Below are 24,776 nucleotides of genomic sequence, written 5' to 3'. Positions count from 1 at the left end.
TGTGGAGTATTTGCGTAGCATGTGAGTAGCATGTGAAAGGCCCTCGGTTTTATCCCCAACACTGCAAAAAAAAAAAGGAACTATGTTGTGTGAATTATGAAACATGTAACCAAGTGGCTGAATCTCAAAATTGTTATACTAAGTAAAAGAAATCAAGCATAAAAAGTTCTTACTGTATAGATCCAGTTATATAAAATTCTAAAACATACAAATTAATCCATAATGACAGGAAGCAGATCAGTGATTGCCTGGAGGAAGAGATGGATTATAAAGGGCATGGAGAAATCTTGAGGGTGGAAGGAGACAGAATGTTTGTAATTGAGTTTGTAGTAATGGTTTCACAAGTGTGTGTGTAAGCACACATATATGATCTAAACTTATATTTCAAACAAGCACATCATCTACACTTCAAATTGAGGAAAATAACAAATGAACATTGCAAGCACCCTAGAAGCCCTAAAATATTACCTTACAATAATTTTTCTCTAAAGTCATCATTACCCTTACATCAGACATTTATTAATTTTACTTTTTAACCTTCCACAAAGTACAATCATACAAGTATAAATTCTTTTGTTCCTGGCTTCCATCAGTTAATATAAATCTGTGAAAGAGCAGACCCAACTCTCTCATCATGTCAGATTAGGAACCCATTTCTCAACAAGATTCCTAAAGTGCAATAAGTAAATTCAAGAATCAATAAATGGGATGGAATCAAACTAAAAAGCTGTTTTGCAGCAAAGGAAACAATCAAGAATGTGAATAGAGACTACACAATGGGAGAAAATCATTGCCACCTACACCTTAGAGAATTAATCTCCAGGATATATAAAAAACTCAAAAAAACTTGACACCAAAACACAACCTACTCAATAAATGGGCAAAAGAACTGAACAGATACAGAAGAAATACAAAGGGTCAACAAGTATATGAAAAAATGTCCAACATCTCTAGCAATCAGAGAAATTTTCTGAATGAGACTATAGAAGGTTATAGCTATGACTTTAGAATAACATCTTTTTAAAGTAAATAGAATATTAAAAGAATAACCATAAAGGAAAGACTCTTAAACTACATTAAAATTAAGAACTTTTGGACTGAGGATATAGAGCACTTGCCTAGCATGTGCAAGGCACTGGGTTCAGACCTCAGCACCACACATACACACACAATGAAGAACCTTTGTTCCTCAAAAGAAAATTATAGCATAATAGAAGACAAGGCAGAGAATGGAAGGAAATATTTACAATATATATAGCTAACAAAGAACTTGCATCCAGACTATATAAAGAACTATAAATTAATCAAATAAGTTAAAAGATAACTTATTTACCAGAGAAATACCACAATGAGATAATCCTCACTTTTTTTTTTTTTTGTACCAGGGATTGAACTCAGGGGTACTTGACCACTGAGCCACATTCCTAGCCCGTTTTTTTGTATTTTATTAGAGACAGGGTCTCATTAAGTTGCTTAGCGCATCGCTAAATTGCTGAGGCTGGCTTTAAACTCCGAGATCCTCCTGCCTCAGCCTCCCGAGCCTCTGGGATTATAGGTGTGTGCCATCGCGCCCAGCACATCTTTTTATTTTTTTAAATATTTATTTTTTAGTTATAGGTGGACACGGTATCTTTATTTTATTTTTATGTGGTGCTGAGGATCGAACCCAGTGCCTCACACACGTCAGGTGACTGCTCCCTCTCTGAGCCACAACCCCAGCCCCTGGGTTCAGTATCAAAACAAACAAACAAAAATGACAGTTTATATTGGTTGCAGTGGCACAAGCTCAGGTCAGCCTGGGAAATGTAGGGAAACCCTGTCTCAACAACAACAAAGATGGTTTATTTCTTCCTTTTCAGTCTTTGCAATTCTCACTTCTTTTTCTTGTGTTATCATACTGGCTAGAACCTTGAACATACTGTTAGAACCTCAAGTAAACTGTTGAATAGGAACTACTTTGATAGTGGGTATCCTTATTTCATTCCCAATATGAAAGAGAAAATTTTAATTAACAATTTACTATTAAGTATGATGCTTCTGATATTTATTTATTTGTACTGGGATGGAACATAACAGTGCTTTACCACTGAGCTATCTCCCCAGTCTTCTTTTTCTTTTTAAATTATTATTATCATCTTCCTTTCTTCCTTTGAGGTACCAGGCAAGTGCTCTACTACTGAGCCAAATTTTCAGCCCTGCTTTTTATTTTGAGAAAGGATCTTGCTAAGTTGTGGAGTGTCTGGCTTTGTTGCTAAGCTGGCCCTGAACTTGAGAATCAAAACCAGTACCTCACACATGCTAGGCACTGAGCTACAATTCCAACCTTCAATATCCATTTTTATATAATGGTAAAGCAATCAGAAACTAATAAAACTGTTATGCACTGATAGTTCACATGTGATGCTCTATATCATTCTAACATATTTAAAGCATATCTGAAAAATCTAAAACAGAAAAGTGATGCTGAAATTAATAAGCTTAGTCTAACTTCCACTGACTTAACTTTCTTATATAATTAGAGCAACTTTAACTCTGACTTGATAAATTTGTCAGGTATACAGAAATTTGTTTATATATATATGTATAAACACAAAGTGAATTTTAATGTAATCTAAAGTCATTCCCCCACAATCACTTTACAAATAAAAAGTCTGAACATTATGTTTTGACTACTTCGACTTTCGTTTGCTTTGGATGCATGAAAAAAATTAAGGCTTTACCAGATCAATTTTCTTTTTTCATAAAAGCTAAAGGAACGGGTAGGAATATAGCTAAGTTGGTAGAATGCTTGCCGTGCATGCACAAAACCCTGGGTTCAATCCTCAGCTCCAAAAAAAATAAATAAATAAAAACCAAAAACAACAACAACAAAAAACTAAGTCATATGTCTAATACTTTGAGGTGAAAAACAGTGAACATTTAGGTCATTTTGGTAAAAGCTGGACATAGAGTGGCTGTCAATTTAAAAATTAAATTTGAAAACTTAAAATAAAATTAACTATTTGTTAGGATGGAGGTGAGGTAGAGATAGGACAGATAAAATTATTTCTTAGTGCAAAAACACTTGAGGTTTAAAATGCTGGTGTTTTGTTAGTTCAGTGCTTTTTACTTGAGGCTTCATTGAAAAGTAAAGGAAAAAGATATTATAAGGTATAAACAGATAAGGATAAAGAAAGGAATAAACAGCCATGCACAGTGGTGCATGCCTGTAATCCCAGCAGCTTTGGAGGCTGAAGCAGGAGGATTGCAAGTTCAAAACTAGCCTCAGCAAAAGTGAGATGCTAAGCAACTCAGTAGGCCCTGTCTCTAAATAAAATACAAAATAGGGCTGGGGATGTGGCTCAGTGGTCTACTGCCCCCAAGTTCAATCCCGGCAACCCTCCCCAAAAAGGAATAAACAATATTTAAACCAAGATAATTTGTAATCCATAATTCTAGAAGATTTCTGAAGGTCCATTTAAATAATAGTCCTGGAGATATTGAAAATAAAATATTCTACTACTACTCTATCTGTCATGAGTATAGGAGTGAGGAATAGAAGCACTACTCTCTCTCACGCCTATACTCATGACAGATAATCAGTTATAGCACTTTGCTCCCTAAACACTCCCTTAATTTCACACTTCTATTTAGCCATTTTCAATCAATCAGAGATAGTAGTGTGTTTGAGATGTGAATTCCATTACTATTTAAAGATTTTTTTTTTTTTTTTTGGCAGTACTGAGGCTTGAACCCAGGACCTTGCACAAGCTAGGCAAGCACTAAGCTGCATGCCCAACCTTTTTAAAATCTTATTTGGAGACAGGGTTTCCCTATGTTGCTCATAGGGAGAATTTGCAATTCTTCTACTTCAGTCTCCTGAGTAGCTGGGATTACAAATGTATACCACCATGCCTGGCCATAAAGACTACCTTAATGAATATTTTCTATATTAAACAAAACAAAACCTACTAAAAACAAAAACCCTCCAACTCTTTCTTATGAATAAAACTGACTCAATATTTGGCTTGTTAGATTAAAATAGGAAATAAACTCTATCAAGAAATAAACTCTATTAGGATGATACATATACTTCCTGATTTCACTTATTCTGCAACACTTTATAACCTCTGATATTAAAACTTCTTTAGTCTTAGGGATTCTATACTCATGCAAACTGTCAAAGAACCTAGTATACCTATTAATCCTATTCAACTGTAGAGTCAATGGTATAATGGAGCCTATGATAATACATTGTATTGCACTGCTAATTTATTAGCATGTATTTAATATACAAGAGATAGTAATAGTAAATGATTTTAAAATAAAATACATTGCAAAGTTTTCTTCCATATTTTTTTAAGAGAGAGAGAGAGAGAGAGAATTTTTTAATATTTATTTTTTAGTTTTTCGGCGGACACAACATCTTTGTTTGTATGTGGTGCTGAGGATCGAACACGGGCCACACGCATGCCAGGCAAGTGCGCTACCGCTTGAGCCACATCCCCAGCCCTCTTCCATATTTTAAAATCATTAAATATAGAAGGCCTTGCCATTTTAAAAGCAGAAAAGCAAAAGGACCAAAAAAAAAAAAGGTAAATCCTTACCAGTTTTTCTGCTTCTGTATTCATTTCTCTTAATTTCTTGATATGTTCCTTTTTAATCATGAGAATTTTTGATAATTTCGTCTATAAAGAAAAAATGTTTTGGAATAAATAGACGCACTTACGACATCAAATTTTTAATTTTTCACTAAGATATTTTAGCAGGAAATTTTAGTATTTCAATATAAATGTAGCAAAGCATTTTATTTTATATATTTGATTAGGTAACAAAATATTATTTTAAAATCCACTATAACTAGGACGTTTACTAAAGAATCAACCTGAAGAAGCAACTCAAAGTAGGACGATTTGTGGAACAATAAGAAAAATAACTGGAAAGAACTGAAGTGCAAATGAAAAATCCATTAGTTCACAATGATAATTTTTAAAAAATTAACAATTATTAGAGAAAGCTAGTAATCAAACTCATTATTTTGTAAACTGGGAAGCAAAGATAAAGCATTGACCATTCATCTTGCCTTTCCTATATAAACTATACCACAAAGAAACTGGAAAATTTTTCTTTCCTTTACTTTTTTTGTGGTGCCGGGGGGAAAATTTTTCTTTATAGGAGTATGGCTAATAAGCAAAGAAACAATGATAGAATGAAAAGAACACCATTTTGCAATCCCAATGAACAAATAAATCTAGGCATTGATAACCAATGGCATCTAATTTAAAAATAAGAGTGTTTAGGGCTGGAGTTGTGGCTCAGTGGTAGAGAGCTTGCCCAGCACGTGTGAGGCACTGGGTTCAATCCTCAGCACCACATTAAAAACAAACAAATAAATAAATAAATAAAATATATTATGTCTATCTATAACTAAAAATATTTTTTTAAAATAAGAGAGTTTATAGGGGCTGGGGTTGTGGCTCAGCGGCAGAGCGCTCGCCTAGCATGTGCGAGACCCTGGGTTCGATCCTCAGCACCACATAAAAATAAATAAACAAAATAAAGGTGTTGTGTACAACTTAAAAAAAAAAAAGTTTACATTATGGGCTTCTATCAGAAGAACACAAAAAAACACCTATAAAAGTACAGTTGTCACATAAAAACAAATAAAACAATCAAAGGGAAAAAAAATCTAACCGAGATTCTAAATCCAGTTTATGAGGTACAAAAAGAGATAAAAACTTACATCTACACCAAACCCTACACACAGATACTTATGGCAGAACCCCAATTCATAACTGCCAAAACTTGGAAGCAATCAAGTAGTTTTTCACGTAGGTGAATGAATACAAACATGGTGACATATTCATATGGTTGAATATTAATCAGTGCTAAAAGGAAATGAGCTATCAAGCTACAAAAAGATATGGCAGAAACTTAATGGCTGATACATTGTCCCAAACCCTTAAAATGTTCAATACCAAGAGTGAACCCTAATGTAAATTGTGATCTTTGTGTGTAAATGATATCTCAACCTAGGTTCATCAACTCTAACAAATGTGCCTCCCTGGTGGACTGTGCTGATAATGGGGAGAGACTATGCATGTGTAGGGCACAGACTATCGGAAATATCTGTATCTTTCCCTCAATTTTGCTGTAAACCTAAAAGGGCTTTAGAAAAATAAGTCCTATTAAACTAAAAAAATTCAAACATATAAACATAAATAAAAATATAATATACTTTAGATATACTATAATGGTATTTAGCTTGTGGCTCCCTTTGTTTAAGGTTCTCTCTGGAAATCTCAAAAAAACAGTAAGTGTTCCACCTGTGTAAGGGATAAATCTTGACTATTCTTATATATTTTATCTACCTTTGGAAGCCAAAAGGCATAAGCAATTTTATATTACAAGGACAATGAACAATATATATTAATACTGAATATTACATGTACTCAAATGATAAGACTTTTTCTTCAAAATAATATCAACTGCAAAAGGTAAACATTGTGAATATTTTAATGGATTATGTTATAAATATCTTTATTAATAAAGACTGCATCGATCTCAGGCCAGTTGTTTTCATTTTCAAAACTAAAACAGCAGTGGACTATGTTTTACATAATCTAATCATATTTTCAAACTTAGTAGCTCATTACATTTTAAAGAGTTAGGCTATTCAGGCAGATTGTTCCATATAATACTTTACTACTACTTTTTTTTTTTTGGTACTGGGGATTAAACTCAGGGACACTCAACCACTGAGCCACATCTCCAACGCTATTTTGTATTTTATTTAGATACAGGGTCTCACGGAGTTGCTTAGTGCCTCACTTTTGCTAGGCTGGCTTTGAATCCTCCATCCTCCTGTCTCAGCCTCCTGAGCAGCTGGGATTATAGGTGTGCGCCACTTTGCTTGGCTCTACTTCTTCTTTTTTTTTTTTTTTCCTATACTGGGGATTGGGGATTGAACTCAGGGGCACTCTCCCAGTAAGCTACAATTCTATCTCATTTTATTTTTTATTTTGAGATAGGGTCTTCCTAAATTGTTGCAGCTGGCCTCCAACTTTTGATCCTCCTGAGCCACTGAGATTTCAGGTGGCACTACCATCCTTGGTTTAGATTTAGATTATTTAGTGTCTAATTCCTAAATTTGCAACAAGTGATTAGTTGTTTCTAGTCACAGAAGAGAAAAAAGTCAACAAGAAAGATCAAGTCTTTTTGGCTGTTATAGCTTTTATTTCCAAGTTTTGTTGGAAATTACAGGGTCCTTCAAATCTACACAGTGATAAAAAATGTTACCTAAGAAAACTTCAACCATGAATAACACAAAAGACAATTGAGTTTTTAAACAAAGATTAAGATATTCAGAGCAATTCTTACCACTTGTATAAGGAATTCTACTGGAAAACCACCTAATGTTTCAGTGTCAGAGCCAGAAATTTTGCTTCTCCAAGGTGACTGTCCTAATAAAGGATCATTATCCTATCAGGATAGAAAGGAATCATTTAATCATTGACTGTTCAAAAGAAAATATTTTATAAAGTGAAATTAATCACTATTATAACTAATATTATATTAAAATCCATTAAGAAAGAAAATATTCAGAGTTGGCACTACTTATTTTGTTTAATATTTGATGACTCAAAATAATATGGGTAACACCTAAAGTTATTGTAATAAATGTGTACTTCATAATAACATAGTATATACTCATTCTAATAATTAAATTGCTGATGGCATTTCTAAAATATTACTGACCGTAATTGGTGACTGGAGAGGAGGAGTATAATGTAACCGTGGTGGAGTCATAAAAAACCGAGAAGGCCGCTGTTTTTGTCCAAAGGCAGCAATTGGCATTGTCTCATGAGGCTCATTACTCTTTGAGAAAGAGAATAATCCACAATATTTAGTGAAATTTACCAATCATTTAAGATTTATAAACACTACATTTCAGCTTGAGATATTTACTTGGAGTCCAGGATTTATGACAGTGTACAAGGCATACTCAATGACTATCATAGAATATATTATTCTACAAATATCAAAGGCTAGAACTTAAGTTGGAGAATGAAAGTACTACCACTGCCAAAAGGTTGAACCCACAAAAGACAATTAGAAGAAAACAGTCAAAGGATCAAAACAGTTTAGAGAATTAATGATTAACATTCAAGTGTTCTATGGCCACCTTTGGTTATCTACATTTTTAGATGATCTGAACATATTCTACTATTATTAAAGTCTTTTTTGGGGGGGGGTACCAGGGATTTAACCTAGAGACACTCAACCACTGAGCCACATCCCCAACCCTATTTTGTGTTTTATTTAGAGACAGGGTCTCACTGAGTTGCTTAGTGCTTTGCTTTTTTACTGAGGCTGGCTTTGAACTTTTGATGCTTCTGTCTCAGTCTCCCAAGCCACTGGCATTACAGGCCTGTGTCACCGTGTCCAGCTCCCACCTATTTTTAATTTTTAAATTTTGAGACACGATCTCACTAAGTTGCTTAGAGCCTTGCTGAGTTGCTGAGGCTGGCTTTGAACTTTTGATCCTCCTGTCTCAGCCTCCTGAGCCATTAGGATTATAGATGTGTGCCACCATGCCTGGGTAAAGTCAATTTTTATTTAGCTAGGGAGCAAGTTTTGGATGATCTCAGTTAAACAGGAAAACAATTCTCCTTTTTCAAAAGGGAGTTCTGAAGATTTCATCCTTTAATGCAAAAACTTAAGGGTGATGTATTTTGTTCTATTTAGTCCAAATTTTCTTCCTCCTCTGTAGTTTCTCTCTAAAAGGGATATTTGATAAGGAAATGCTCACAGTAAAAAGGGATCACAGTTTTTAAAAAGTATCTATTAGAAAACAAAGATTTTTCTATTTTTGCATTAAGGAAATGGTTTTTTTAAAAAAAATAATTACAAGCTCATAATCCATAAAAATCAAGTTTATAGTAAAGAAATGAAAAAAGGGAGGCTAAAAGCAAACAGCTTAATTTTCATTATGCTTAGAGGAAAACCATTTCATTAAAAGAAGTTCATTTTTTTTTCCAGTACTAGGAATTGAACATAGGGGTGCTCTAACACTTGAGCTGTATCCTCAGCCCTTTTTATTTTTTGTTTTGAAAAAGTCTAAAAACTGGCTTTGAACTTGCAATCCTTCTGAGCCACTGGGATGTGTCACCACACCCAGCACATTGTTTATTTTCAAAACCTTGTCCCAAACTGTGGTTATCTTAGATCTTAAAATTATCTTAATTTATTAGAAAGCTGTGTAGGGCTGGTAGATTGCATACTTAATATATATAAAATCTTGGGTTTGATGATTAGCACCACACACAAAGATGATGTGTAATTTCCACGATACTGCTAAATCAGGAATGATCATGAGCCAAGTGTGATGGCACATGCCTATAACCCCAGCGATTTGGGAGGCTAAGGCAGAAAAATTACAAGTGTGAGGACCACCTCTGCAATTTAGCAAGACCCTGTCTCAAAATAAAGAATAAAACAACCAGTTTCCATGGCACATGACTGTAATCCTGTACTTGGGAGGCTGAGGCCAGTGGACTGCAAGTTTGATGCGAGCCTCAGAAACTTAGTGAGAACTGTCTCAAAAAATAAAAAGGGGGACTGAGGTTGTGGCTCAGCAGTAGAGCACTCACCTAGCACGTTCGAGGGCCTAGGTTCAATCGTCAGCACCACATAAAAATAAAGATATTGTGTCCATCTGCAACTAAAAAATAAATATTAACTAGATAAATAAATAAAATAAAAAGGACTGGGGATGTAGCTAAGTGGTAAAGCACCCTTAGGTTTAATCCTCAGTACTAAATAAACAAGTAAATATTTTAAAATAAAGAATAAAAAGGGATGAGGATGTATCTTAGTGGTAAAGTGCCCTGGGTTCAATTCCCAACACTGGGAGCAGGTAAGGGGGTGGTGGGAATGAGTAAGTGTGAAATAATGGGCCAGTAGTTTTATGGAATATACCAGAAATTTAAAACACCTGTATTCTAGTCCCAACCTAATAGGAAATCATTCTAGAGTCTTGATTAAATTACTTAATGAATAATGTCTCAGTTTCATTATTCAAAAAGTGATGGTAATTATGACCCATCCCGAATAACTATGAGGATAGAATAGGAGAACAAATCTGAGTGCAACATGTCATTTCATACTTTCAAAAGCATTCTGCAAGAAAACTGTAACTTACTCTAACAGCAGGAATTACTATGTATAGCTTCTTCCCAAAGATAACTTAGGTGTGATTAATTCTATTAACTTAAAATATTGTGTGGTAAAAGTACAAAGGGATCCTAGTTTCTTGGAAAAAAAAAAAAAAAAGACTTTCAATATAGTTCTGCTTCATGGGTCTAGCAGACAGGGTTCGGAAGCCCTAAGGATCTCTTCCTCTACAAACTGAAACCTCTACAAACTGAATTTTTATTCCATCATAAAATAGTTTCTAAGAAATACTATCCAAGGGGCTGGGGTTATAGCTCAGTGGTAGAACGCTCCTCCAGCTCGGTTGAGGCCCTGGGTTCGATTCCCAACACCACATAAAAATAAATAAATAAAGATATTGTGTCTAACTACAACTAAAAAATAAATATTTTTTAAAAAGAAATTATATCCAACAGGCTTAATAAACATAAAACATAAATATTTTATAAAATACTACTCACAAGGACTTCATAGTCAGGGATGGTATGAGTCCCAAGCCCTGTCCTATCAAAAGTTACTCTATAAGTAGCATTAAGAGTATCCACAGCATCTATTTGTCCAGTGAACAGACCATCATGAACACCACGTAATCGTGCTGAGAAAAGAAACAAAGGCATTATCATGTTTGAGAGATACAAAGAATTTTCAAATATAAAACTTCCAAGCATGTAATTTAAGCCATAAAGTACAGTGTCATTGTCTACTGGTTTCAACATAAATATGAACTTTTAAGTTTAGAGAAACAACAAGTAACTTTTTTGAAACAAAACTATGATGCACCTTAATATGATAAATCAACGAAATCATATAGCTACCAAACTAAGGGGAAAATATTTAAAAATCATTTGGAGTTTAAATCCCTAAAAAGCCAACAAAAGAATTTTAGCCATTACACTCATGAGCAAAACACAGGGAGTAGTTCAACAACAACTACAAAAAAAAAAAAAAGAATGGTTGGGTGTGATAACATGTGCCTGTAATTTAGGTGGCTGAGGCAGGAGGCTGGCAAGTTTGAGGCAGGCCTGGGCAACTTAGCAAGACCCTGTATCAAGATAATATAAAGGGCTGGGTATGTAACAGTTGCCTAGCCTGCACAAGGCCCTGGATTCAATCCCCAGTGCTACAAAATAAAAATAAACAAGTAAAGGGTGGGGGAGAAGGAGGAGAAAAGAAAGAGGAAGAAGACAATGACAACTGACAATAAGGAATGCTGCACAAAAACCAATCAATACAAGAGGCCAGACAGAGACTGCTATTTTTAGAAAGACCTGCCTGCAAGGCTGGCCCTTGGCTAGCAACTGGAGACCCCAATTTTTGGAGTATTCCCACTGCTCCTTAATTAACAAGGGTGGTTTACTATGACTAGATTACTTGTTCAAATAATGTGATTTATGCTGAATGTCTGCTTTTCTTCTGAGAATGTAGAATTTCAGAGTGCAGTAAGCAGAAGATGCTTATGTGACTAGCCCCCAGTAAGAACTCTGGACACTGACTCTAATGAGCTTCCTTGGTCCACACACTTCAGAAGTGTTGTGACAATTTATTTCTGGAGGAATTAAGCAAGTCCTATGTGACTATATTAGAAGAGGACTCTTGGAAACATGCACCTGGTTTCCTCTGGATTTTGCCCCATGCACCTTTAACCTTTGGTAATTTTGCTTTGCATCCTTTGTTGTAATATCTTAGCCAGGAATACAAGTATGTGCTGGGCACTCCCCAGTGTTTCTAGTGAATCATCAAACCTAGGGGTTTTGGGGACTGCTGACAAGGATGAACTCTTGTCACTATTAAAGTCCAGTTTGAGCTGGGCCCAGTGGCACATGCCTGTAATCCCAGCAGCTCAGAAGACAGAGTCAGGAGAATCACAAGTTCAAAGCCAGCCTCAGCAATTTAGCAAGGTCCTAAGCAACTTAGTGAGACCCTGTCTCTAAATAAAATATAAAAAGGGTTGAGGATGTGGTTCAGTAGTTAAGTGCTCCTGGGCTCAATGCCTGGTAACAACAACAAAAAATCCAGTCTGAAATAACATCAGGAAAATCCAAACAAATATCCAGCATGAGTGAAAATTTTAAGAATTATAGTACAGTTTGGATATAGTGGGGCATGCCCGTAACTGCAGGTAGTTGGAAATCTAAGGCAGGAGGACTGTGAGTTTGAGGCAAGTTTGGGCAATACAGTGAGACCCCACCTCAATTAAAAAAATAAAAAAGAAAGAAAGAAAAAAAAAAGAGAGAGAGCATTTAAGTTTTTCAATGGGGCAAAATTTGCATTTTATACTGACCAAAAAGTACAGAAATATTCAAAACAAAGTATTCAAATTAAAAGGATCAACTGATAAAAACATAATCACAAGAGACTAAAATATCACTCTCAGTTTCTGACAGATCAATTAAAGGAACAGAGAATTAGGGATATAGAAGATATTAGTAATAAAGCTGAATAAACAAACATATAAAGGGACTTATAGTTAATACAACATGAGTGATTATTCTCTGCAAAAGACAAGTACAATCTGGACTAGATTATCAAAAACAACCATTCCAGGGTACTGGAAATAGACCAAATGCATAAAACAACTAAGAAATGCTTCTTGTTGAAAAGCTGCTAGAGTTTCAGGTTAGGACTGGAAGAGTCAGTGGGCTTTTTGCATGAGGTTATTCATATTCCCACCATTATCATCAACATGGTTGGCGAAAATGGTTTTACTAGGGCAGGGCTGGTCACACAAAAAAGCACTGTGTTAGCTGGTGGCCCATGCCTGTAATCCAGCAACTTGGGAGACTGATGCAGGACGATCATGAGTTCAGCCTCAGAAATTAGTGAGGCCCTAAGCAACTCAGGAGACCCTGTCTCTAAATAAAATACAAAAAAGGGCTAGGAGGGCTGGGGTGGTGGCTCAGTGGTAGAGTGCCTGCCTAGCATGTGTGAGGCACTGGGTTCAATTCTCAGCACTGCATATAAATAAATAAAATAAAGGTTTGTTGACAACTATAAAAAAATATTTGCAGTGGGACTGCAAATTGGTGTAGCCAATATGGAAAGCAGTATGGAGAGTCCTCGGAAAGCTGGGAATGGAACCACCATTTGACCTAGCTATCCCACTCCTCGGTCTATACCCAAACTTCTTAAAAATAGCATAATACAGGGACACAGCCACATCAATGTTTATAGCAACACAATTCCCAATAGCTAAAAGGTGGAATCAAACTAGATGCCCTTCAATGATGAATGGATAAAGAAAATGTGGCATATATACACAATGGAATATTACTCAGCAATTAAAGAGAATAAAATCATGGCATTTGCAGGTGAATGGATGGAGATGAAGAATATAATGCTAAGCGAAGTTAGCCAATCCCCAAAAACCAAATGCCGAATGTTTTTTTCTGACATAAGGAGGCTGATTCATAGTGGGGTTTGGGGTGGTGAATGGGAAGAACAGATGAACCATAGATAGGGAAAAGGGGTGGGAGGGAAAAGGAGGGGGTATGGGGGTAAAAAAGATGGTGGAATGAGATGGACATCATTACCTTAAGTACAGGTATGAAGACACGAATGGTGTGAATATACTTTATATACAACCAGAGATATGAAAAATTGTGCTCTACATGTGCAATATGAATTATAATGCATTCTTCTGTCATTCATTATATATAACAATTTAGAATAAAAAAATTTTAAAAAAGGTAGGGGGTTGGCTGGGTATGCAGCTTGGTTGTTAAGCGCCCCTGGGTTCAAATCCCTGGTGCCAAAAAACAGTGGTGTTGTCAGAAGCACCAGACCTGATATGGATGAATGGGTAAAAACCTGTGACTGCCAATTAAAAGTGGTGAACTTGGGCTGGGGATGTGGCTCAAGTGGTAGTGCGCTCGCCTAGCATGTGTTAAGCACTGGGTTCGATTCTCAGCACCACATAAAAATAAAATAAAGACATTGTGTCCACCTAAAACTAAAAACAAACAAACAAACAAACAAATAAATAAATTAAAGTAATGAACTTGATGCTGGGCACAGTGGCTCAAGAGGCTGAGGCACGAGGACCATAAGTTCAGTCAGCCGCAGCAACTTAGCGAGGCCCTAAAGACTTAGTGAGACCATATGTCAAAAAATAAAAAGGGCTAGGGATGGGCTGGAGTTGTGGCTCAGTGGCAGAGCGCTCGCCTCACACGTGTGTGAGACCCTGGGTTCAATCCTCAGTATCACATAAAAATAAATAAATAAAATAAAGGTATTATGTCCAACTACAACTAAAAAAATAAATATTAAAAAAAAGGGGGGGGGCCCGGGATGTTGCTCAGTGGTTAAGTAGCCCTGGGTTCAATCCCTGGTACCAAAAACAAAGAAGTGAACTTGTTCAAGAAAGATTGGAAAAACTTACTGCTTTGGAAGCCCAAGATATGGTCTTGGTTGAAATGAGTGGTAGACAAGCCAGAAATTTAACAGGGAGAACCTGGAAACTAGAGAACCATAAAAGGGCTAAAGAACCATAAAAGGGCTAAAATAAGCTCTTTATTCATCCTAATTAATAAGGAAGCTATTCAAATGGACTGGCAAGACCCAAGACAAGTCTCACAAAAAAGTAAAAGCTAAGGATAACTTGAAAACTGACAGCAACTGTGTATATTCCCTGACTTACTCACAGATCAAGCAGAGGCCTTTTAGGTCTAAGATATTTGAGCATAATCTCTGCCCAAATCATTGGCTGACCACTAAGTTATGCAGATGTAGGGGTAACTACTATGAAGTCAAGCATAAATGAAATGAGACATCAGCAGTTGCGTAGATAAGCTACTAAAGAAAGCAAACCCAACTACACTACAAAATAATTAGAATACAGAAATGCTACAGTAAGTTTTTAACCAAAAATTACTAAATGTGCAAAAAAAATAGGAAAACATGACTCTTACCCAGGAAACAAGTAAATAGAAGTTTACAGATATAATAGATTTAGCAAAGACTTTAAAAAGCAGCTATTACAAATATGTTCAAAGAATTAAAAGGAAAAATGATGATAATGACTTGATAGGAAATCTCAAGAGATGGGGCTGGGGATGTGGCTCAAGCGGTAGCGCGCTTGCCTGGCATGCGTGCAGCCCAGGTTCGATCCTCAGCACCACGTACAAACAAAGATATTGTGTCCACCGAAAACTAAAAAATAAACATTAAAAAAAAATTCTCTCTCTCTCTCTTAAAAAATAAAAAAGAAATCTCAAGAGATTATAAAAAGATTAAATGGAAACTATAGAGTTAACAAACAAAAAGTGAAAACTTTACTACAGGGGTTCATCAGTAGGTTTGAGATAGCAGATCAAAGAATCAGTTAAAATTTTAGATAATATATTGTAGTAAGTCTATGTCCCCCCTCCCCCTCTTTTTTGTGGTGCTGGGGATTGAACCCAGGGCCTTGTGCATGTAAGGCAGGCACTCTACCAAGTGAGCTATATCCCCAGCCCCTCCTTTCTTATTTTTAATTTTAATTTTATTTTTATTTTTTGGTACCAGGAATTGAACTCAGGAGCACTTAACCATTAAGCCACATCCACAGTCCTTTTTATATTTTATTTTGAGACTGGGTCTCAATAAGTTGCTGAGGCTGGCTTTAAACTTGCAATCCTCTTGTCTCAGCCTTTCAAGTGGCTAGGATTACAGGCATGTGCCACTATGGACTAGCTTCTTATTTGTAATTTTTTTTTTTTAAAGAGAGACAGAGAGAGCGAGAGAGAGAGAGAATATTTTTTTTTAATATTTATGTTAGTTTTTCGGCGAACACAACATCTTTGTATGTGGTGCTGAGGATCGAACAGGCCGCACGAATGCCAGGTGAGCGCACTACAGCTAGAGCCACATCCCCAGCCCCTTATTTGTAATTTTTAAATGGACAAATAAGATTGTATATATTTACTAGATACAACATGACATTTTTAAGTGTATACACACTGTGGAATGACAAAATTTAGCATTATCTTATATAATCATCATTTTTGTGAGAAAATGCTTTTATCCATTCTCTTAGCATTTTTCAAAAATATATTAACGATAGATACCATATTGTACAATACATCTCCTGAATTTATTCCTTCCATCTTACTGCAATTTTGACAACATCTTTCCAATCTCCTTTACCCACTAAACTACCTCAGCCCCTAGTAACCACCATTCTACTCTTTATTCTATAAGAACAACATATGAGTGAGATCATATAGTATATATATTTCTGTTTCTGACTCCAATAATATAGAGGAAAATCAAACTGTTTCTCCTACTATATTCTCCCAACACTTCTGACACCAGATGTGTATGGGATTTTCCCCAAACACACTAAGCAAGCAATGCTGCATCAGTGGACACTAGTTGAGTATCCTTTCACTTGTACTTCTCACACATAGCTATGAATTGAGGTTCCTACAACCTCTGCTTAGGTTCCATTTATTTGCTAAAGTGGCTCACAGAATTCAAGGAACTAATAACTTAGTTTACTGGTTTATTATAAAGGCTACTATAAAGTATACAGATGAAGAGATGCAAAGGTAAGGTATGGGGGAAAGCATATGCTGCAGCTTCTAAATCCTCTCTCCAGGAACCTCCAATTGGTCAACTCTGTCCTTTTGGTATTTTATTGGAGGCTTCATCACATGAGCATGATTGATTAAATCATTGGCCATTGGTGATCAACTTAGCTGAAATAAATAGAGCTGGGCATGGTGGTACACATCTATAATACCAGAGGATTGGGAGGCTGAGGCAGGAATATTGTGAGTTTAAGGAAGGCCCCAACAACTTAGTGAAGCCCTAAGCAACTCATTAAGTCTCTGTCTCTAAATAAAACATTAAAAAGGGCTGGAGATGTGATTCAGTGGTTAAGCGCCCCTCCATTCAATCCCCAGTACTACTACTACTACTACTACTACTACTACTACTAAAAAAAGATATCTGGGAATCAATCTAACAAAAGAGGTGAAAGATCTCTACAATGAAAACTACAGAACACTAAAGAAAGAAATTGAAGAAGGCTTTAGAGGATGTAAAAATCTCCCATGTTCTTGGATAGGCAGCATATTGTCAAAATGGCCATATCATGTACAACCAAAAGAATGGGATCCTAGTTAGAATGTTATACCCCAAGGATAGTGCCATGGAGTCGGGGTTGACTGGGCACTTAGCGTGCGCTTAAGCCTCACTGAACCTCAAGTGCTGAGCTATGAGTCCAGTCTTCCCCAGACACAACAAGTAGATCTTGACTTATCCAGGCCACTTTTCACCACTGCTGCACTACTTACAGCATGCAAACAGAGAACCTGGATATTTATCTAGTCCATCCCAGAAGAAAAAGAAAAAGAAAAGAAAAAAAAAAAAAAAACAGTGGTTAAACCACCAGTGAAGGAAATAGAGAAAGTAGAGAGATCCCACATACATCTCAGAAGATGAAGATCTGACACAGGATTATGAAGAACAGAAAAGGAAAATTTTAAAAAATGCTGCCCAAACTCAAAAGACTATAGCAAAGTGATTGCAGTTTCCAGACTGGTATTCGCTGCAAACTTACAGTACACTGCCACTTCCAGGAAGATTTTAGGACTTTGGGATTTTGTTTGAACTTTTATAACAAGGACCCAACTGCCTTCATAGTAAAGAAGCCAGCACTAGGGCTAAGTTCTGTTCTGGGCTATGTGCTGGCACCTGCCTTGGCAACATTAAATCTACTATAGTGCCTCAACCCTCCATAGGTCTCCACTCTCCCACAAGTTGTAACAGGAACCATTTTGCTTTTCAATTGTGTTTTAAGCTAAAGGCAGTTTCCCATTCTATCCAGAATATAAATTGTAGGCTGAATGAAATCTTATCAATTCTACTTAAGTTGTTGTGTAAGTTTTTTGGTTTGACTAAATATATTGCACAGCCTAAGTTAAAAAAAAAAAAAGAATGTTATACCCCATGTATGTAAAATATGTCAAAATATACTCTATTGCCATGTATATCTAAAAAGAATAAAAAGTAAAAGATAGGAAAGAAAAGAGAAAAAACTTTAAAAATAAAAATAAATATACCATTTATGGTCACTTTGAGCTTTGGAAACATTTTCTAAAAATTTCCTTTTTCATTCTTCATAAATATACTAGATAAATAATGTTTTTAGAGTTCTATTCTTCTTGTGTGTGTGTGTGTGTGTGTGGTACTGGGAATCAAATTCAGTCTTGTGTATGTCAGGCAAATGCTCTCCATTGAGCTCCATCAGCAGCCTGAGTTCTATACTTTTGAGAAAAGTATTAGGTGAGGATTGAGGTTGTAGCTCAGCAGTAAAGTGCTTTCCTAGCATATGTGAGGCACTAGGTTTGGTTCTCAGCACCGTGTGTTTAAAAAAATAATAATAGTCCATCAACAACTAAAAAAAATTTTTTTAGAAAGTAATGAGTGAATGATTAGAGTGCTTGAAAAAAAATTCCATATATATGAATATGTATGTATGAATATATTTATGAATACATATATGGATATATAAGCTCTAGATTACAATTTCCGACCTATTTTAATGTACCTGCATCAATTTTGTTGAAATATTCAAAGAACTGAAAACTTGGGACTAATGTCTTTTCAACTTGACTTCTCCTGCTTCAGAGAGTTCTAGAACTATTCAGAGTAATTGATACTTGGCCAAACAATTTCCTGTATTATGTGGCTAAAGTTTCATATCTGGACACTTCTCTGAAACTTCTCCATCATTTGAATTTTTCATCACTTTGAGTACCTTAAAACTCTTGTGTTTTTTTTGTTTTTGTTTTTTCAAGTCAGTCACTGTTTGTGGTACTGGGGGACTGAACCACTCTACCAATGAGCTATATTCCCCAGCTCTTTTTATTTTGAATATATCCATGGAAAAAAAAAATCTTTATCATGTTATTACAGAATGATAATCACCTCAGAAGGTTCCTTCTTCCCTGTTAAGTCTCTTTTCAGAAATAATCACATTTCTGATTTTTTTCACCATAAATTAGTTTTGTCCATTTTGGAAACATACAATATAAGCATTGTTTAGTGTTTAGCTTTTTGCTCAATATAATGTCAGTAATTCATTTCTTTTTACTCTGAGTTGTACTCCACTCTAAGAAATTACATTTTGCTTATCCAGTATCCTGATGATAGGATGATTCCAAGTTTTAGCTATAAGATTAGAATGATAAGAGTGCTTAAAAGATGGTATGAACTTTCTGTTACAGATTATTATGTGGACAGTTGTTTTTCACTTCTGTTAAGTAAATGCCTAAGAGAACTACTGGAGCATAGGGCAGGTATTTTAATTTTATAAAAAACTGTCACGCTTTTTCCAAAGTGTTATACCATTTTATAATCCCACAAAAAATGTTCAGGAATTATGAAAGCTCCATATCTTTGCCAATTTGCATTTTCATGTATTCACTGATTTTCCTTTGGGAAATGTTGAATGTATGTCTATTCAAATGTTTGATCTACTTTTAAAAATCAGATTGTCTTTTTATTACTAATTTATAAAGTTCTTTATATTTTTTAGTATAAATCCTTTCTCAGAGATGTTCTGGAATCATTTTTCCCCCTATTTATTTTCCTAATGGTGCCATTTAATGCATAGAAAATTTCAAGTTGAATCATCTTTTGCTTTTTTGGTAACTCTTTGTCCACACCAAGAAATCTTTGCTTACATCCAGATCACATAGATATTAGAAGTTTCACAGCTTCAGCTTTTACGTTTAGCCCATTGATCCATGTTAGATTAAGTTTATTTCCATATGGATATCTAGTTCTTCCACTGAAGTGCTTTGGTGCCATTATGAAACCAACTGCCCATGTTGAGTGTGGCTCTATTTCTGAACTCTCTATCTTGCCTTGCAGCACTCCAACAGAATGTTGAGTAGAAATGGTGAACATCCTTACATCATTCCTAATCTTAATGGCAAAGCATTAAAAAACTTCACTATTAAGTATATAGCAGTCAGTAGAGTTTTGTATGCGAAATTTATCAGGTAAGGAAGTTCATTTCTAGTATACATCAATGAGTATTAATATTGTCAAATGACTGGTATTTATTGATAGGACTGTTATTTTTTTCCCTTTATCTTGTTAAAGATGGTGATCTGATGTTTTTAATTTATTGACTAACTTTTAAAAATATATATATTTTTAGAGTAGGTTTAGGTTCAGAACAAAATTGAGCGCTGGGTTCAATCCTCAGCACCACATAAAAATAAATAAATAAAATAAAGGTATTGTGTCCAACAACAACTCAAAAATAAATGTTTTTTTGAAAATTAGTTAATTAATGAGTGTGTAAGTGTGTGCGGGTGAGGGTACTGGGAATTGAAGCCAGTGGTGCTCTACCCATGGGCTTCACCCACCAGCCCTTTATTTTTATTTTGAGACAGGGTCTTACTAAGTTGTTGAGTCTGACTTTAAACTTGCAATTCTCCTACTTCAGCGTCCTGAGCAATTTTTCAAAAATTCTAACAATTCACAGCTGTACTTATTTTAATGAATTTAAAATTTTATCTTCATAGCTTTTAGTTTATGCTGTAGTACATGTTAATTTCAACCCTTTAAAAATATATTTCATACATGAAGAGAAAGTAACATACAGTAAATTACTACAGAATCTAAATCTCTAATAGAAACTATCTTGGCTAAAAATGACAAATCACAATTGTAACAAGCTTGTCTTCTTCACTTACCTGTAACTTTGGTTCCAATAACCAGAGGCAAAGGAATTTCATCTGGGAGATCTTTGAATTGTGAAACATCTGCAACTTTCCTTTGTTGTAAGAGCCTTATTTTCTGCCGTTTCTGTTTTAATGCTGATCTCTCTTCCTCAAAAAATGCAGAAGAACATCTAGAATTATAAAAATCATATAAACTGATAACTATCCTATACAGAAACTTAAAAGTCTGACCATCCATTTCACTTTTCCCTTTTTTCTTCTCATTTCTTTTGAGTGTTAGATTTAAAAATGGGATTGTAGAAATTATTACTCTGTAAATTACTTTTAATTAAAAAAAGGAAATAGGGTGTTGCAAGACAAAGATTACATGTACGTCTAGATTATTCCTCCTACAAAGTAGGATTTGTTCACCCTCCTTTGACAAAAATGTCTGGAACCTAGGTCTCCTTTGAAGAATAAAGTTCAATTTCAATATTCTATTCAGAAGAATATGACATTTTCTCTCTGATCCAGTGAGCATATCAATATAGGTTTAAAGATGAGATCTGCCAGTATATGAACTCATAACTAATCATACTTCATGCCTTTAAGTCTGAATACTGAATTCACTTTTAACTCTAGGGTCTATCTTATTTCCATTTTCAAATTCTAGGATGAATCAAATCATTTAGCATGTACAAACCTGTAATCCCAGCTATTTGGGAGAATGAGGCACGAGGATCACAAGTTCCATGTTGTACATATCAACAGTACATTATTTTTATTGATAATATTATACTGTATATTTCATAATTTGTTTATCTATTCACTTGTTGGACATTTGGGCTGCTTCCAGTTTGCTATTAAAGTTGATGTGAACATTAGTATATGAGGTTTTTTAATATTTTTTAAATTTTTAGATGTTGATGGACTTTTATTTTATTCATTTATTTATATGTAATGCTGAGAATTGAACCCAGTGCTTCATACATGCTAGGCAAGCACTCACTCTATCACTAAGCCACGACCCCAGCCCTGTGTGAGTTTTGTATAAACATATCTTTCATTCTACTCCATCTAGGAGAGCCAAACTGTTTTCCAAAATGGCGATACTATTTTACACTATCACCATCAGTGTAAGAGACTTTAAGTTTCCTTTGGTGGTTTCCCTCACGAATATTTGGTATGTTCAGTCTTGTAATTTTGAACATTGTAGTTTAATTTGCATCTTATTAAGGATTAATGATGTTGAACATCATTCTGTGTGCTTATTCAATATCCTTATACCTATAGTAAAAAATCTATCCAAACCCTTTGCCAATTTGCTAATTGGGCTATTTGAGTTTTAATGAATTTTGAAGAGTTCTTCACACATTCTGGATATTAAATAAATGTGTCCACCAGTCAAATTTTATGTAAACAGAATATTTTTAACATATTTACATGGTTTCAAATTTAAAAGATTTCAAAAGGTATTGAAAACTTTAATACCCATGTTTCTCAATTACCCAGTCTACTTCCCAGAGGACCATTATAAATTTCTTATATGCCTTTCATTGATATTTTAGGCATACACGAGCAAAAAAAAAAAAAAAAAAAAAAAAAAAAAAACACTTATGTTCTTTCCTTACTTCTCTCAATGGCTACAATATGCTCTGTTATGTATTCTGTATTTCTTTCTTAATATATCTTAGCAAATTACTCTATTACCAATACACAAAGAGATCCTCCATTTTTGTTTTTGTTGCCAGGTATAGACTCATGGTTTTGTGCATGCTAAGCCTGCACTCTACCACTGAACTACACTTTCAGCCCATCTTTTTTGTTTTGTTATGTGGTTTCGGAATTTTCGATTTTAGGTAGTATACTTTAATCTTTCCCAAATTTATGACACTTAGATTGTTGCCAATCTTCGCTACTACAAACAATATTGCAATAAATACCTTTGCACATGTCATTTCAACTATGTGCAAGTACTATGTGCAAGTACTTCTCTTGAGTTAGGCTCAAGAGAATGAAAATTCATAAATTTGATCAATTTTTATCAAATTTCTCCCCAGAGATTATATACAATTAATCTCTCACCAGCAATATGTAAAAAAATGACTATTTCAACGTAGTATCACCAATCCAACATGTTAAAGCTTTATGAACTTTGTCAATCTGAGAATTAAAAAACAGTACTCCAGCACACTTTGATTTTGACTTTTCTTTTTCTTTTTTGTTGTTGATGGACCTTTATTTTATTTATTTACTTACTTGCGGTGCTGAGAATTAAACCCAGTGCCTCACACATGCTAGGCACTGAGCCACAATCTCAGCCCTGATTTTGAGTTTTCCCCGAGAAAAATTGAAATTTTTTCGTATTTAGAAGAGCCATTTTTTCCTTTCCTATGAATTATCTGTTTATAATCATTTATTACTATGAGTTATTTGATTTTTTTTTATAGACTTATAGGAGTTCTTTACAAATTAGGGAGTTAACCCTCTGTCTATAATAACAATTATAGATAGTTCTGTTGCTATCTTTTGACTTTTTGTTGTTTCTTGGTCATGAAAAATATTATTTTTAGGAAGTCGATTTATTGATATTTTCTTATGGCTCTCAGCTGCTGGGCCTATTAGAAAAACCTTTTCCAATTCAAGACTCACAATATGCTGGTTTTCTCCAATCGTTTTGTCGTTTCATTTAAAAAATATTTAGGGCTGGGGCCATGGCTCAGTAGTAGAGTGCTTGCCTAGCATGTGTGAGGCACTGGGTTCAATTCTCAGCACCACATTAAATAAATGAATAAAATAAAAACCCATTAACATCTAAAAAATTTTTTAAAATATTTAAATCTTTGATCTTTTTTAAAAATTTTCCTGGTACAAGGCATGAGGCCCACCTTGTCTTTTCTCTAGATTTCTACACGGTAGTTTTGATCTCCATTAAACAAACAATCTGCTGGGCATGGTGGTACACGCCTGTAATCCCAGTTAGTTGGGAAGCTAAGGCAGGAGGATTACAAGTTCAGGCCAGCCTCCTCAATTTAGTGAGACTCTGTCTCAAAATAAAAAATAAAAATAAAATAGAGCTAGGGATATAAATCAGTGGTAAAACAAACCTGGATTCAATCCATAGTTACCAAACCAAATCAAACCAAACAAAATAATAATCCATTCTCCTTCTCCATGTACTTGAAAGGTAACCACTGAAACTGTTTTATTAAATTCCTTTAGACTTCCATGATCGTGTGTGGACTGTTTATTCTTCATTCATATTCTATTTATGTACACTCTCACATTGTTTTAATTATGGTCACTTAATAATCTATATTGTATTCTAGCCCTTATATTTTCAATCTCAATCCTAGTGATTATTCCAATACTTTAAATAATATCTGATAAATTCTCTCTTCATTAGTTTGTTTTTTCAGAATTTCCCTATTTGATTTTCCCTTTTGAAATGTGAATTTTAGAGTTATCAGCTTAAAAGAAAAAAAGAGGCTAATGATACTTGCATTGGGAATGAATAATTTACAGATGAATTTAGGATGTTGTGTCCTCTTTTCTAAGATCATGTGTCTTCCCACTTGTTCAGATACACCTTGTTTGTTTCTTCAATTTTTTTTGTGTGGGGGGTGGTAGTGGGTGGGTACTGGGGATTAAACCCAGGAGCATTCTACCACTGAGCTACATTCCCAGCTCTTTTTATTTTTTATTTTGAGACAGGTTCTCAGTAAGTTCCCCTAAGGTGGTCCTGCCTTAGCCTGTCAGTGTCCCTGGGATTATAGGCAATGTGCCACTGTATCAGCTCCTTTCTATCTTCTAACAGGTGTAGTTTTACCAAATGATTTTTTAAAATTTATTTTTATTAGTTCTAATCAGTTATAGATGACAGAAAGTTTTTCGATTCATTGAACACAAATGGAACACAAC

At 34.9% G+C, this 24,776-nt stretch overlaps 1 protein-coding gene across 1 annotated transcript in view; it reads right to left on the bottom strand.

The window, feature by feature from the left end:
* Lin9 (lin-9 DREAM MuvB core complex component) overlaps positions 1 to 24,776 on the bottom strand; it is a 63,935-nt gene that overhangs the window by 15,795 nt on the left and 23,364 nt on the right. The window contains exons 7-11 of the mRNA XM_026405754.2: positions 20,889 to 21,046; positions 10,656 to 10,789; positions 7,738 to 7,857; positions 7,360 to 7,461; positions 4,587 to 4,667 (exon numbers count right to left, since the gene is read on the bottom strand). Coding sequence (XP_026261539.1) covers positions 4,587 to 4,667; positions 7,360 to 7,461; positions 7,738 to 7,857; positions 10,656 to 10,789; positions 20,889 to 21,046 — 595 coding nt within the window. The remainder of the gene's footprint in view (positions 1 to 4,586; positions 4,668 to 7,359; positions 7,462 to 7,737; positions 7,858 to 10,655; positions 10,790 to 20,888; positions 21,047 to 24,776) is intronic.

The sequence above is a fragment of the Urocitellus parryii genome, chromosome 9, assembly GCF_045843805.1.
Source record: "Urocitellus parryii isolate mUroPar1 chromosome 9, mUroPar1.hap1, whole genome shotgun sequence".
NCBI classification, from domain to species: Eukaryota; Metazoa; Chordata; class Mammalia; order Rodentia; family Sciuridae; genus Urocitellus; species Urocitellus parryii.
Note: the sequence above shows the minus strand (reverse complement) of the source record. Positions and strands in the feature narration are given on the sequence as shown.